The sequence below is a fragment of the Grammomys surdaster genome, unplaced genomic scaffold (assembly GCF_004785775.1).
Source record: "Grammomys surdaster isolate TR1022 unplaced genomic scaffold, NIH_TR_1.0 197, whole genome shotgun sequence".
Lineage (NCBI taxonomy): Eukaryota > Metazoa > Chordata > Mammalia > Rodentia > Muridae > Grammomys > Grammomys surdaster.
Window position 1 is genome coordinate 849,649 of NW_021604642.1, and position 15,911 is coordinate 865,559.

General features: G+C 39.1%; 2 protein-coding genes across 2 annotated transcripts in view; one reads left to right on the plus strand and one right to left on the minus strand.

Moving 5' to 3' along the window:
• Positions 1-15,911, minus strand: part of Kif4a (kinesin family member 4A) — a 96,983-nt gene that overhangs the window by 44,911 nt on the left and 36,161 nt on the right. The window contains exons 7-9 of the mRNA XM_028769999.1: positions 12,571-12,687; positions 11,565-11,740; positions 7,331-7,392 (exon numbers count right to left, since the gene is read on the minus strand). Coding sequence (XP_028625832.1) covers positions 7,331-7,392; positions 11,565-11,740; positions 12,571-12,687 — 355 coding nt within the window. The remainder of the gene's footprint in view (positions 1-7,330; positions 7,393-11,564; positions 11,741-12,570; positions 12,688-15,911) is intronic.
• The window catches only part of Pdzd11 (PDZ domain containing 11), an 82,862-nt gene that overhangs the window by 27,559 nt on the left and 39,392 nt on the right, over positions 1-15,911 (plus strand). The window lies entirely within an intron of this gene.

The window sequence follows — 15,911 nt, forward strand, 5'->3', positions numbered from 1 at the left end:
GCTTCCAGGGTTCTACCACTCACATGCATAAACCCAAACCCAAACCCAACTACACATAATTAAAAATAATAAAATTAAGCCATAAAAAATAAGGTGGAGTGTTTATAGAGGAAGACACCTGATGTCAATCTCTAGCTTCCACATACACACATGCAAGGGTTGTTTGCACCTGAATACTCATGGTAGTACACACACACACACACACACACACACACACACACACACACACACACACGGGAAGTAGTGCCCAGGAAGCAGCTGTTCACAATCTCAGTAAAGCATATAAATGACTCCAGGAATACAGCATATGTCCTCTCACCCAGTTTTAGACCTCTATCAATTCTCAGAGATCTTAATTTTCTTAGCTTGCTCTTTATCAAAATGTTAATAGCAAGGTCACATGATAAGGTTTCATGCCACACTGTTAAAACTTTGCCAAGACTCTTAGAAAAGAATGTTTAATTCAAAGAATGGTTTTAAAACAAATTATTAACATATGTAGCACTATTTTGAAGTGCTGTTCTTTTCATTTTCTTATCATTTAAACTGAAAACTTCCATAAGCCAAGAGGCTTCAAATTAAGGATACTTTTAACTCAATGCTTTTTCCTAAAATATTTCTCTAAGTAGAGAAATCATACTTAAATGAATTGTTCATTTTTTCCAAGAAAAATTTACTACTTCTGAGAAGGCTCTTCACTAAAATTTGAAGTTAATGTTGTAATATTTAAACACTACTAAAATATGTGAACACTTCTACAGCTCTGTGTGCTGGGCTCCATAGTAAATGATTTATGTATATTAAACATTTCATTCTCACAACCCCACCAAGTTAGGCTGTTTAGTGATTCTCATGTTGAGGTTGAGGAAACTGATATGTAAAGAAGTCAAATGAGCCAAGGTCAGAGAACTAGGGGATGATGGGAAAGCTGAAATTTCAAGTCAGCAGTCTAGTTTCAGAGGCCATGCCCTAACTACTATGCCAACCTCAACATAGGGCATCCAGTCATGCAGAGGACACTGGACATATAAGCTCTCAGAGTAGTAAGGAAAAATAAGTTCTCCCCAAGATTGGAAGGAAAGCAGCACTGAATGAGAAGATGAAGTGGGACATCCATGTGATGGGTAAGGACTTGAAAGCATAAAGCACAAAACAGAATTTGGACCAGGCAAAGAATAGGCAAAAAGAAAACACACACACACAAAACACAAAAGACCAGTGTTTCCTATTACACATGCTATTATTTAGTTGCCAATGTTAGGAATTCACATTTGCTAGGCAGGTACAAGCAGATACTTACAGAAATAAGTACAAAGATTCCAACAACAGAGATCCTGAATCAAAAAAATACAACCCAAGAACAAAAGATAAAAGTACTAATATATGTCAAATGTACTTTTTGTAAACAGCCTTATGACATGTCTAACTATAAATATACACTTTTCAGAAAAGCATTTTATAAAACATTGAATAATGAATTGTTTGATTCCTTGTTTCTTATAGTCTATTACTTAAAAAAAAAATCACTTCATGTCTCTATCTACCTACCCACCCATCTACCTACCTATTTGTGTATTGTGGGTGTGTGGAAGGGAGCACATATACATGCCATGCTACATATGTGGAGGTCACAACTTACAGGGGTAGGTTGCTTCCTTCCATCATCAGTTTCAGGGAGCAAAGTGAGGTGGTCAAGGTTGGCAACAAGAGCCTTTACCAGCTGAGCCATCTCAATAGCCTGATTCCATTACTTTTAAAGCTGATACCCTTGTGTGTGTGTGTGTGTGTGTGTGTGTGTGTGTGTGTGTGTGTGTGATATTTGGGGGAATTAGGGAAAGGGGGCTGAGACAAGGACTTGGTATTTGTAGTATTAGTAGTCCTTGATCTTATGATTCTCCTGCTTCTGTCTACAGTATGCACCAAAAATGGTCTGGTTTATAGTATATTCTACAGAAGGCTAGAATGCTCTCTGTTAGTCTCATTTTCGTTAGAGTTGTCATACAATGTAACAGGAAATGGAAATAAAAAGAAGTCAATTGCTTTAAAATGAGTATAGTAAGGACAGGCCTTTGATGAGTCCTTCAATAAACACTAGCTTTCTATGCTTTACCTAAGTCTTAAAATATCATCAGGAAACCCAGACTATAATAATCAAAGAAGAGAAATTTGTAGTAGCTTCATGGAGATGAACTTATGGCAACCTTAAGTTTTATTCTTCACTCTTTTTTAATGTGCCACAACAGGAAACACATCATTTCTAAAGTGAAAAGAATAACTCTTTTTAAAAAGGATATTTAAAAGTAAGCCCACATCACACACACACACACACACACAGAAAATTGAACTGAAAAACAGGAGTACCATAGGAAAAATGTTTAAGATATTGTACTTTTTATGCAAATGTGTATGTGTACAACTGTGTGTGTGTATAAGGGAGTCTGAATGAAGGTGTCTACAGAGGCCAGAAGAGGGGACTTGATTCTCTAGAGTTACAGGTGCTTGTAAGCTGCTCAGTGGGAGGTGGTGCCAGTCTTTTGAAAGAGTAGTGTGTGCTCTTAATTTGTGAGCCATCTCTTCTGCCCCAAAGTTGCTTTTAACAAAAATCTCAAACATTCAATTTTAACAATAAAGATGCAGGAGCCAGATGTTAGGGTGAAAACAAACAAACAAGAACCCCCAACCTATGACAACAAAATAAAAGCCTAGATAAATTAGAAGAAAATATTTGTAACACATACCACAAAGGGTATATACCATAATATGCAAAGATTTAAAAATGTAGCTTCAAATTAGGGTTTGCTATAGTTTAAGAAGTATTAAAAGAAGTGTTAGTGAGAGTATGAAAGCAGCTGAAGCTCTGTCTACTGCGGGTAAGAATGTAGAAATGATATGGTACCTATGAACAGTATGATAGTTTAGTTACAAAATTAAAAGCAGAATTAACACATGATTTAGCTATTCTAATCCTAGGTAACTCAAGGGAATTAAAAGCAAGGGCATAAAAAGATACTACATGTGTACAGCAGTATATTCACAATACTCAAAAGATGGAAACAACCCAGGTTCTGCCAGTAGGTGAAACCATATGTAAAATTCTGTATATAAATACGGTGAAATATTCTTCAGTCTTAAAATGTTGCCTCTGATCTGGCCAGGTGGCAAGTATTCTCTGGCAAGGAGGCCGCTGCTGTTTGAGCCTACCAGTTGTTAGAAGTACAGGAAAGGGACTAGGGTTAAGTGGATTAGACCTGGATGAGCCAACGGCTACTGCAAGTAGAAATATAGTTGAGACTTCCCTCTCTCCCTAGGCTGGATCAAGGCTTGGAGATTGGGAAGAAAGCTAGTAAACTTTACTCCTGCTAGTAAACTGCAGGAAAGGCAGTACTAGCATCTGTTTCTTGTCTAAATCTTTCTGTCCTGGCTAGGATCTGAGTGTGGACTTTGAGGCTAATGGGAACATGGAGTTCTATGTACATTTTTTTGTGAAAATTTCTTGGTGGGGTCTTCTTATTCTCTGAGACAGGCTCTAGCGTGGGGTCTGAGGATAGGCCTGGAGGCTGGCCAGTTAGAGGTTTAGCACTTTCTACTTCTGGGAGAAGTGAGGTCAACTTTGCAGGGCACCTATGCTCTTGACTTAGACCTCTTGTGGGGTACTACTGTGGAGGCACAAAAATGTGGAATTTATCTTTATGTCTCCGTGATTTTCTAACTGATGCCATGTCCCTGAGCTATGCAGTATCCCCTAAATTCCCTGTTCCCTATGAGGTCATAATGGAGCAGCCTTCCTCAGAAACATCTTGAAATGCTAGAAAAGCTGGGTTTCTATCTCTCAGTTTCTTTTTCCTCTCTTAGAAACTATCAGTTCTGGGAATTCTCTATGTGACTGTGTGCAGACATGGGAAGGAAGTAACATGGCCAAAATGAGACTGTTTCCCTTATTCTCATACCCATGCAGGTTTCTTTTGGACACAGGGTTTCACTATGTAGCCCTGGCTGGCTTGGACCTCACAGAGCTCCAGCTGCCTACATCTCCCAAGTGGCAGGATGAAAGCCCTGACATACTTGAGCTTCATGGAGCTTTTGGTTTTCAGTTTCATGGAGTATGCCAGGAAACTTGGGATTATACTTTATGGAGTTTTCATTAACATGCTTTTGCTTGTGGATATTTGTTAGTTGATACTTCTGTAGGAAAACCCCTGAAGTGTAGAGCTTTCTTTTCTTTTCTGTTTTTTTTTTTTTTTTTTGGTTTTTCGAGACAGGGTTTCTCTGTGTAGTCCTGGCTGTCCTGGAACTCACTCTGTAGACCAGGCTGGCCTCGAACTCAAAAATCCGCCTGCCTCTGCCTCCCAAGTGCTGGGATTAAAGGCATGCGCCACCACTGCCCGAGTGTAGAGCTTTCTATGTGCAATATTGCTGATATCACTAAGCACATTTGTCAGTTCATTAGTTAATGGACATTTGAATAGTACCACTATAAGCACATATGAGCACAGCGCTGAGACCCTGCTTTCAATTCCTATGGACATATTCCCAGAAGTGAAATTGCTGAATCGGACAATAGGCCATTTTTAATTCTTTATTTTTAAATCTCCCCTTTTTTCCATAGTGGCAACACCATTTTACAATTCATGAATATTATGACAAGGGCTTTACTACATTCCTCACATCCTTCCCTGTGTGTGTGTGTGTGTGTGTGTGTGTGTGTGTGCGCGCACACGCGTGTGTGTATATTAACAAGTGTCATCCTAAAATGTATGAAATAATATCCCATTAGGATTTTCATTTGCATTTTTCTGTTCTCTTTTTGCATAAAAATCTGACTCTTAGAGCCATTAAAGTATTTTATATACCCAAATATAAAAGCAATTACAATCAAGATGTAGGAAAACCCCAAGTGAAATTCAAACAAAGGTTACTTTAAACCAATAGGATGAAAAAAATGCCACATAAATGTTAAGATCTAGCTAGTGAAAATATTTCTCACTGGCATATGGATTGGGGTTTCTGTTCTGGCTAGTTTCATGACAACCTGACACAAGCTGGAGTCATCTGGGAGGAGGGAAAATGCCTTCATAAGATTGGGCTGAAGACAAACAAGCCTGTAGGGTATTTTCCTTAATACTCAATGTGGAAGGGCTCAGTCCATTGTGGGTGGTGCCATCCCTGGGCAGGTGGTCCTGAGTTACAGCTCACAGACCACATGAAGCTCATGAAGAAGGAAGACCAAAGTATGGGTGCTTTGTTCCTTCTTTAGAAGGAGTAACAAAATACTCATGGGAACAAATATGGAGACAAAAGTATGGGTCAGAAACTGAAGGAGGGGCCATCTGGAGACTGTCCCACCTAGGTATCCATCCCATGTGCAGTCACCAAAGGCAGACGCTGATGTGGATGCCAGAAAGTGCATGCTGACAGGAGCCTGATAGATATAGCTGTCTCCTTAGAGGTCTGCCAGAGGCTGACATATACAAAGGCAGATGCTCACAGCTAAACATTGAACTGATCATGAGGTTCCCAATGGAGGAGTTAGAGAGAAGACTGAAGGAGCTGAAAGTTTGCGGGCCCCATGGGGAGAGCAACAATACCAACCAACCAGAGCTCCCAGGGTATAAACTACCAGCCTGGGGGCACATAGGGAGGGACCCATGGCTCCAGATGTATATGTAAGGGAGGATGGCCTTGTTGGGCATAGGTGGGAGAGGAGGTCCTTGGTCCCGTGAAGGCTGGATGTCCCAGTGTGGGGGAATTCGAGGGTGGGGAGGTGGGAGTGGGTGGGTGGGTGGGGGCATATCCTCATAGAAGCAGGAGGAGGGGGGATGGGATAGGGGGTTCCTGGGCGGAGGGGGGGGGAATGGGTAAAGGGGATAACATCTGAAATGTAAATAAAATATCCAATAAAAAAAATTAAAAAAGAAAGAAAGCAGGCAAGAATGTCATGTCAAGCAAGCCAGTAAGCAACACCCTTCCATAGCCTCTGCATCAGCTCCTGACTCCAGGTTCCTGCCCTATAGAGTTCATGTTCTGACTTCGTTCAGTGATGGACTACAGTGTGGAATTATAAAGCAAATAAACGCCTTCCAAAATTGCATTTGTTATAGTGCTAGTTGGGGGAAGAAATGATAAATGTCTTCTTTTCTCTGGCATGCTACCTAAGTTCCCTTCCTCCTTACTTTTATAGCCTGAGCTCTCTGTGTGTAACATAGAGGAGCATGAGGTGTGGGTGGGAATCGGGATAGCCAGCCTAGTTGGGGCAGTGGATTCAGAATCTAGCACTTGGGCTCTCTTGGTGAACTCAACCTAGAAACAGTTAAGTTCACAGGCCTATACTATTTCATTGGTGTGGGAAGGGAGGAGTCTAGATCACTGCTCCGAAGAATGTGGCTTGGAGAGATACTGATCCCAGTGAAGGGCTGAAGACAGTATTCCCTGCTGGGCTTAAGATGTACTATAAATTTGTTACTAGGAATATCCCTAGTTCAATGGAATTGGAAGAAATGGGTGGAGTTGAGAAGGAAAGGTCAGTTTATTCACATATTTAGCTTCTTTGGACTTAAAAAAACACTGAGGCATATTTAGGGTACAATTAAATTTAAGATGCAAAAATAAACTAAATCCCATAGTTTGGAATAAAATCAAGAATTGTCAGTAGGAAACTGTGTTTTGTAATATACATATAATACAGATAAATAGAAAAATGTAGCTGAGTGAATGGGCAGGCTATTACACATGAAGGAATTTCTGAGTTCTACCCATCAACAAGGCCCAACAGCAATGACATCTCAGCAACAGTGAGCAGAGTTAGAAAAACCACACAGATCTTGGTTTTTAAACACCATTTTTTTTTTCAATGCAAAAACCCAAAGCTCCTTGGAGAAATGGTTAATTTCAGACCTGGTGCAAGGAGAATCATTTGTAACATCTTGTGAAAATCCTCACTCTTGAGGATGTTAAAGGAAGTAAGAGTCAACCTGAAGGAGCTCTGAATAGACAATGAAATAAATCAAATGATAACGTTGGATGTTAATCCAAGAATAAAATAGATATACATGCATCTATGCATATAACTAAGTAGCCAAATAAATAAGTAGATGGCAGAGATTGCTCTTCTTCACAGGAGTATTCTAATTAATACATTTCTAAGTCTAGAATCCATACTCTTTCCATTACAGTTAAAGGATAACTACCTAAGTCCTAAGTAGTCAGTAAAGGTCAGCAAGATTACTTCCTGGACCTTAAGTGGCCTGAGAAACTAGAGGCTATCAGAGGAAAAGAGCCACCAGGCAAAATATCCTGTAAAAGAATATACCTTTAAAATTAATCTATGACTTACTTTATATTTCCAGGCAAGGTTCCTCCATGGGCTTGTAGCAATAAGACCTGCAGCTGTTGGACCTGAAAGAAGCAATGAAAATAATCAGCTCATAATTTATCACCAGCCATACTACATATATCTAAGAAGGATTAAAAATTTGAGGCCAGACCTAGCTACACAGTGAGTTCCTGAGCTCTAAGCCAGACCAGAATACATAGTCAAGACTGGCAACCTCAACTGGCAAAATGCTACTTACCTCTTCATAATGAAGTCAGTACAATTAGCAATAGGGTAATTTTAGTCAATGCCTCTGATAGCTTAAGTCCATCTTTAGCACTACAGAATACACCAGGGTTAAGGAATCAATGACAAAAAGATAAGCATTACATGAACAACTGCTACACAGAAGATGACGAGCTGTGCCTTTGATCTAAGGATCATAATGAGTTTTCATTAAGTAACCACTTTTAAAAATCAAAGCTCTGGTAGATGCACTGTAACAGAAATATAATATGGCCTTTACTCTTAAGTCTGCATGTAGCTGAAGAATAACCTAAAATGAGAAAGAGAAGGAAATAATATAAGACTGACAACACGAAGTTGTCAGGTATAGTTAAATGCCTTAGAGCTTACATGAAAACACCCTCTTCCAGTCTTTTTTGTAACAAAAAGGAGCCATTCTGCCTCCTTGGGCTGTCTGTGTTTATGCTTTGGAACCTCACTCTTTACTGCCTCTTTTCTCTGCTACACCTTCAATTTCTCCTCCTATCATCTCCTTCCTACTAAAATACACTCACTTTTGCCTCATTGCTCTCTTTTCTAAAGCTCGAGGAAAATGTTCACACCAATTGTCTTTATTCCCTTTTATTCATTTTTCATTGACCTATTTCAATATGATGCTTGCCCAGATTATTATAGTAAGAACAATAGGTATTTTCCAGCGTTCATTCTACTTTATTGACTGGTAGCATTTGGCTTTCCAGATACTCTACTTTCTAATTTTCCTTCAGTGTTTCTGATTGCTGGCTCTTGGTTCATCTTTGTTTCACTTATCCCATAAATGGCCAAGTCTCCCGAAGGTCACTGTCATCTATACTATTTCCTTATATTCTCAATTTTCATCTACTCTTTCAATTACCACATAGAAATTTGTGCCTTCTAAGTTTATCTTAACTCTTATCTTTCTTAATTTTAAACCTTATAATTGACCTGATTTTCCATTTCATTGCCTACTATCCTCAGATCCGGTCCTCTGCCAGTAATTCCAGGTCAATGAATATCTAGGTCTATGAGCCCAAAACCTGGGGGCCATACCCTATTCCTTATATGCTGATTACCTTTCTCTATCACTATCATCCTAGTTCAAGTCCCCAGTACCAAGTCTCACTTGGACTATGGTGTCTTCTTAAATGGGATGTACACATTCTTGCACCACATTAATCCACTTCATAAATTGAATTATCTTTTAGCAAACTTTTAGCAATGTCAACCATCAGTGTTACCGCCTACCTTAAAATAATTTTCTACACAGTTCACAATCAAATCTCAGCTTTCCTTTAGCCCCACACTGTAATACTCTTTCCTTGCTTTCTACACAGTAGCCACACTAGCATCCTTTTCAGCTCTTCAAATGTAACAATTTACTTAATATTCACAATACACTAGGAAGCGGGTATTATCATTTCCATTATGTAGACAGGGAATGGGAGGCACAAAGACCATTTACAAAGCACACAGTAAGACAGAGAGAGCCTGGGCTTGAACCTGGGTAACCTGGGAGCAGTGCCAATGCTTCTGATATGATACTCTGCTATCAATGCTGTTTCTTCTCCCTAGAACTCTTCCTTATTTCCTGTAGTTTATACCTACATAAAGCCCTCAGGTCTCAGTTCAAACACTGCTATATCAGGGAAAATTTTCAGGGTAGATGTATAACAGGAGACCCTACTATTACTCTCATAGTGTACTATATCAAACTATTCCAGTTTATAATGATATATCATTATCTGATTGTTTTAATATTGTCTCTCACGCTAGACAATAAACTCCATGAAGGCAGAAACCATTGTTTCGCTCAACAAGAGATCTTAGTATAGTTTTTGTCACATAATCATTAGACAAATATTTACTGTTGGAATGAATAAATAAGTGAATAGGAAATGACCAGAAGACCCAACAGGCAGATAATTACTATTACTCTCTAAAGAGACCCTCAAGAAGAAAAAGGCAAAAGAGATTAACTATATAGTTATCATCTCTGTGGAGGAAGGCTGGAGAAGGAGTGAGTACTGGACAGTTGGGAAATACATTTCTAAGTGGAAATTAAATCCTCTATTCTCTACCATGCAGGAAAACTTGATGCTTTTAAACCTGAATTAATAGGGGCCATGTATGGAGATGTGCACCTTTAATCTTAACACTTGAGAGGTAGAGGCAGGCTGATGTCTGTGAATCTGAAGCTAGCTTAGTCTACCTAGCGAGTCTATGACAGTCAGGGCTACATACCAAGACCCTGTCTCAAAACAAAGCAAAACAAATCACAAAAACAAAGAAACAAAAACCCTAGATCAACACCTAAACATGGTGGTGTTCACTTCTAACCCCAACAATAAGGACACAGAAACAAGAGGATCTTAAAGGACATAAACAGTCCAAGGCCAGCCTGTGCTACATGAGTCTTTGTCTGAAAAAACCAAACCAAACCAAACCAAACCAAACAAAACAAAACTAACCAAGCAAGCAAGCAAGCAAACAAGCAAGCAAGCAAACAAGCAAGCAAGCCAGCAAGCGAGCAAGCGCAGAAAGCATCAAAATTTCCCACATCAATACAATTCCTGCCTCCTCAGTTCCTATCCCAGGACTGTGTGCTGCTCTACAGTCATATTTATATGGCCACACATTTACACATTTCTGTTAAGTGATTTTTAAGCTATGTGTGGTCTCTCTAAGGCACCTCCGCATCCTATTACCCAACTGCTTGCAATTAGAAGATGATTTGCCCTTAGTCGCCGTTCACTGTTTCAGTCTCCTCTGATTAGTTCTTTCAGTTATTCAAGGCTCTCCCATATTTAAAATACAAATTTATACTTCTTTGTCCTTGATTTCCTAGACCATTGCCTTTTCTCATTTTGCCTCCTTGAACGAAAAGCCATTCACTTATTTACTATTCTAGTTATTATCCCATGATTGGCTCTTAGCACTTCTCTAACCTCACAGTCTTTGCCAACATCATCCCTGTAGATAAAAAACAAACAAACAAACAAACAATGGATACTTTCCAACTTAATACTTCTTTGTAAATTTATACTTATGCCAACTATCCTTGAAATGCTCTTTCCTTGGCTTTCGTGACATCAAATTTCTTCCTGTCTATTCTTATCTGCCTCTCCTTTCCCATTCTTTAAGTGCTGGTGTTTTCAAGTTGTGGGTCTGGATCTCTTCGATTGATCCTTCAGCAAACATTTTGTGAGTCAAATACCATCTAACAGCTATGGCTCTTAAAGCTGACTCTTTATCCTTCCTCCGAGACCCTCTACAATCAAGCCCATACAACCACCTGGATTTGTGTTCTTTCTACTCATGTTTCCCCAATGGCTCAAACTAAATACACGATTTCTGTTTTCATGTTTGACTCTGGGTTTTCATCTGCATTTCTTAGTCAATATGACAATTATTCAATAATCCAAGTAAGAAACTTGAAGACCAAACGTGGCTCCCCCTACCAGATCTTCTTCTCCAACATTAACTCTGCAACTAAGCAAACACTATAAACTCTACTTTCCTCTTGCTCCTTGTCTTCTTGTGTTACCTTTCCTTCATCTTTATTACTACTGTTTTTAATTCAGGCTATAGTTCTCACCCCAGTTAAAAAAAAGACTGGCTTATTTGCTTCTTTTTAATCATGGCTGCCTTTCATGTGTTTTCCGTACAAGTGCATAGGAAACAGATTTCCCTCAACCACACTTCATCATGTTATTCTCTTACTTAAAATCTGTAGTTCTCAGTACTTTCCAGTTCCAAAATCTTTAACAGAACATATTAAGAAACGTCAGGATCTGGCTCCTGTAAAGGTTTCTTGCTTCACTCTCTACACTTTACTCTTTTATCAGTAAAATCCCCAATGGCATCCCCAATCTTTTAAATGGATAGCAAACACAGTATTAGGATTTATTTTAAAGTAGAAATAGAACAAAGAAATAGACACTCTATCATTCCATTCACATACTTGTAACTTTCCTATAAAATCTTATACCTGTTGTTTAAGATGATTTAGTTCAGCTGCCTGGGGATCAATATTAATAATAGGTTTGTTCTTGATTTTTCTTGCTCTGTCAGCATAGCGAAGGGTATTTAATGTTTCCTCTAGATTGGAATCAGCAGGACTCACGCAGGCTATCATTAGAGTATGGCTATTGCCTCCTAGAGAATCTGCAAAAGAAGGGATAATGAAAGCAAATGAAATTAAACAAGTGGGATGCAAGCAAAGGCTGGTATTTGGACCAATTCAATTCAAAGATAAAAGAAAAAATTTGTAGTGATGCTTTTGATTTGGTCTTGATTTTATTTTTCAGGACTATTAGGCTTTAATTTTTAAAACTATTCTAATTACTGTTTGAGAATTTCATATATGCATACAATATATTTTGAGTCTATTTACCCTACTCCTCCCAGAACCACCCTCTACCTCTCCTAATTTCATATTTTTTTCTTTTCTATAGCCCACTGATTGCAATTTGTGTTGCACATATACGCGTGAGTGTGAGGCCATCTTTAGATTTGTTTCAATATAAAAATAGTAAAATTTCAGATGTGTAAACTGATATACATTTTAGAATTCTATTTTAAATATCACTATACTCAAGAGAAACTATGCATTCATCAGTTAATCAGGTTTCAAACAACAAGGCCTGGCCCAGGTAAGTTAGGTGCCTCTACTGGAATTAAATATTCCTCGGATGTCCCCTCTATGCAGATTTTAACTCTCCAAAGAATTTTGCTTAGCATATTGTCAATTACAGAAACAGTAACCAAGTTCACTTTCAGGTACAAAGTCCTAAGTACGGATTTCTTGGCTCTCAGAGCCATCTGTGAAGACATTTCCCCATTATCTGATACTTGATTGCCAATAGCTATTTCACCTACTTATCAATTCGCAGTGAATGTGACAGCCCATTAGCTTGCTGCCTATTTTGCCTTTGTTTTCTCAACACTATCATTTCAAGCTACTATTTCTCATTTTACAGGCATTTTAGGCTTACCTTGAAGCAGTCGAGTCAGCTTGGAATCTCTGTAGGGCACAAAGTTACCCTTTTTGTCATCTCCAAGAGCACTGATTACATTTCCCAAGCACAGAAGGCCTCGATTAATATTAATACCTAATCGTAGGAAACAAAATTCAAAAACGATTTTGGGAAACATCTAACAAATATCTACATTTCTTTTTTCTGTGAAAGAAAAACAAAGACCTCATAGAAATACTGCCATCAATACTAAGGTAAGACCTTAATTCTACTCATTTTACTGAGAGTGGTGCTTAAGTAAAGTTCAAAGGACAAAGGTTCAAATGCTGGGTTTGTACAAGTGAGTCCATTGCACTTATCCTTTCTCATTGAAACAAAGCAGATGCAAATATCACTATGGTAAAGATCATATACATAGTTATTAACTTTTGTATCCATTATCACAGTCCTTAAACTAGCACGGTGAAAACGTTTATAACTATTCTAGTAATCTTATCATTATTATCAATCATTATTTTCACCACCACCATCTTTCTAAAGGTAAGGAAAGTAGACCAGGGGTGAGATGGTTTGCCTACATACATATAGTAAGTGGTAGGCGTGAGATTCCACTTGAGAATTTCAGCCAAATCCTATGCTTTTCAAACCACATTGGAATATCATACTTCTTGTTGCATTAAAAAGGTAGAGGCTACTTTTTTACGTTATTATCTACTTTTCTTTTGAAACAGAGCCTCGCTCTGCAGCCCAGGCTGGTCCCCACTCATGGCAATCTCTCCACCTCAGCATCCTGTGTTGGACTTTTTAAATTAATTCAAACACAGTCAAAATCTTTGAGGTCTCTCTAAAGTATTTGACTTATTCCACTATTACATTTAGAGTGCAAAGAGATACTGCTTGAATCCGGGGGCTTTGGTGTCATGCAGGCCTACATTTCCATTCCTGATTCTGTCTATGTTATAGGTGCATGGATAACTTCCTCTGTAAAATGAGGCAAATCTATCTACTTTGTTGGGTTGTGGTAGGAATGATATGAGCTGCTATACAGAAAAGAAAATTAAATGTTAGACAAATGCTATTTTGGCTTAAATATTTTTGTCTTCTTCAAAATTCATGTTGAGATTTGATCTCCAAACATTATTAAGAGGTAGGGGTATGGCTCAGAGGTGGTACACATCTTTAGTCCTTGTACTCCACTGTAAGATGCAGGAGGATCTCTGAGTTCTAGGGAAGCCTGATCTACACAGCAGAGCCAGGGCTACATAGACTTAGCTCCAAGAAAGAAAGAGGGGGGAGAGAAAAAAGAAAGAAGGAAGGAAAGAAGGAAGGGAAGGAGGAGGGAGGGAGGGAGGAAGAGTGAGAGAGGAAAAGAAAAGGCAAAACAAACCCCCCAAAGAGATTAAGGGTATGGTGTGATAGGCCACACTGCCTCAACCCTCATGGATGCGACAGAACTAGCTAGACCCTTTTGTCTTTCTGCCATGTGAGGGCATAGAGAAGACAACTTCATCAAACATCAATTCTGATAGCAGTATCACTTTGGCATTCTTAGATTTCAGAGTAAAAACCTAATTTCTACTGCTTATGGATTACCCAACCTAAGGTATTTTGTGAAAGAAGTGCAGCTGGACTGTGAGGACTTGTATTGTTACTGTTAGCTCTACTCTATACTTATTCAGCCATGCTTTGGAATCCTTTAGAACCTGAAACAAATATTTACATGATCCTATTATAGTCTGGATATAAAACCTTCTCAAAGGCTGCATGTTGAAGGCTTCATCCACAGTTGGTAGTGCCCCTGAGAGCTGACTGGATCACAAGAGCCACTGATGAGTTCTTAGTTGAGTGTACTATTAGGAAACGGTGTGTTTGGAGGAAGTGGGCCCCTGGAAGCATTGTTTCAAAGAGTGTATCTTGATATACTGTTCTGTTGATTCTGCTTTCCAGAGATGAGCTAAACAGGTTTCTCCCATCAGTTCTCTCCATAATGGTATTCAATCTCACCACAGACTCAGTGAAAGGCTAAGAGACATTGGACAGAATCCTCTGAAACTTCAAGCCAAAAGATAGCTCTCTACCTCCAAGCCAGCTTTCTCAGATGCCCTGTTTATAATGAAAAGCTCCAAGCTCCCCACTGACTGCATCTTTCATGGACCCTATTCTCTTCCATCTCGTGACTATCAATTTGACATTGTCTAATATCTCAAGATTAGCTTCTTGGGGGTGGGGAGCTTAAACTGCCTATTTGTTGTATTCCCAAGGACTCAACGCACCTACAACCTGCCATTCCCACAATGGGCTTATTTTGCCCCCTGATTCTTGCACATGCTAGGAAAATGGTCTTATTCACACAGCCCTACTACCATAGAGGTGTGTGTGTGTGTCTGTGTGTGTTTCCTTCTGTCTGAAGGAATAACATAACCAAATGGGCTGACTCTATTACAACCAGGCTATTGACCTTAACTGAACCTGTGGTTAATTGACGCTTTTGCTTGTCTAACATTACTTGACTGGCAGCTATTCTAAACATTCATCATTTTCAATATTGCAAAGCTACCGTCACTCTCTACTAGTAGACTTCATCACAAACTTAGTGGAGATAATGTTAGCACAGAGGCTCCTTAACCCTTGTCCTCTCTTCCTTACGCTGTTTGCTTTTACTTATTCCTTTGTCTTTCCACCCAGTTCAGTGTAAGTAACTACCTTTATTATTGAGGCTCTGTTCTTTACCTCTGTCCTTATATCTAATCTTTTTGCTTCCTTTGAGTCCCAGATGCTTTGATGTATTTTCCCATTCACAGACCTTCATTTCATTTTTCCCACTAATTCCCTCTTTGCAATCTATATACACATGTTTAAATGTAGACATCAAAAACAGTATTCCTAAGCAATGGATCCCTCTGTTTTCTTTCGATTGCCAATTGGAAAACGTAGCAGTTTGCAGAGCACTTTACTTCACTCCAGAAGCATCTGCTAAGATGTATCAAGTCTGCGTGCAGGACAGGTACTAAGGCCCACATTAGTCCTCTGCTTTCCATTTAATTTCCTGTCATTAAATGAAGCCTGTGGTGCTAACACACACTTGGGAGGCAGAGGCAGGGGGGATCTCTGAGTTCCAGGACAGCCAGAATCACACAGAAAAAAAAAACCCTATCTTGAAAAATGAAATAAAAAAACCATTAAAATGGTAAGGGTAGTCCGAAGTTAAGAGCACTGCTGCTCTTGCAAGACCTGGGTTCAGTTCCCAGCACCCATTCTGTGACTCACAATTGTCTGTAACTACAGTTCCAAGGGATTGGACACTCTCTTCTGGTTTGCACAAGCATTGGTCATATGCATGGTGCACATACATACATGCA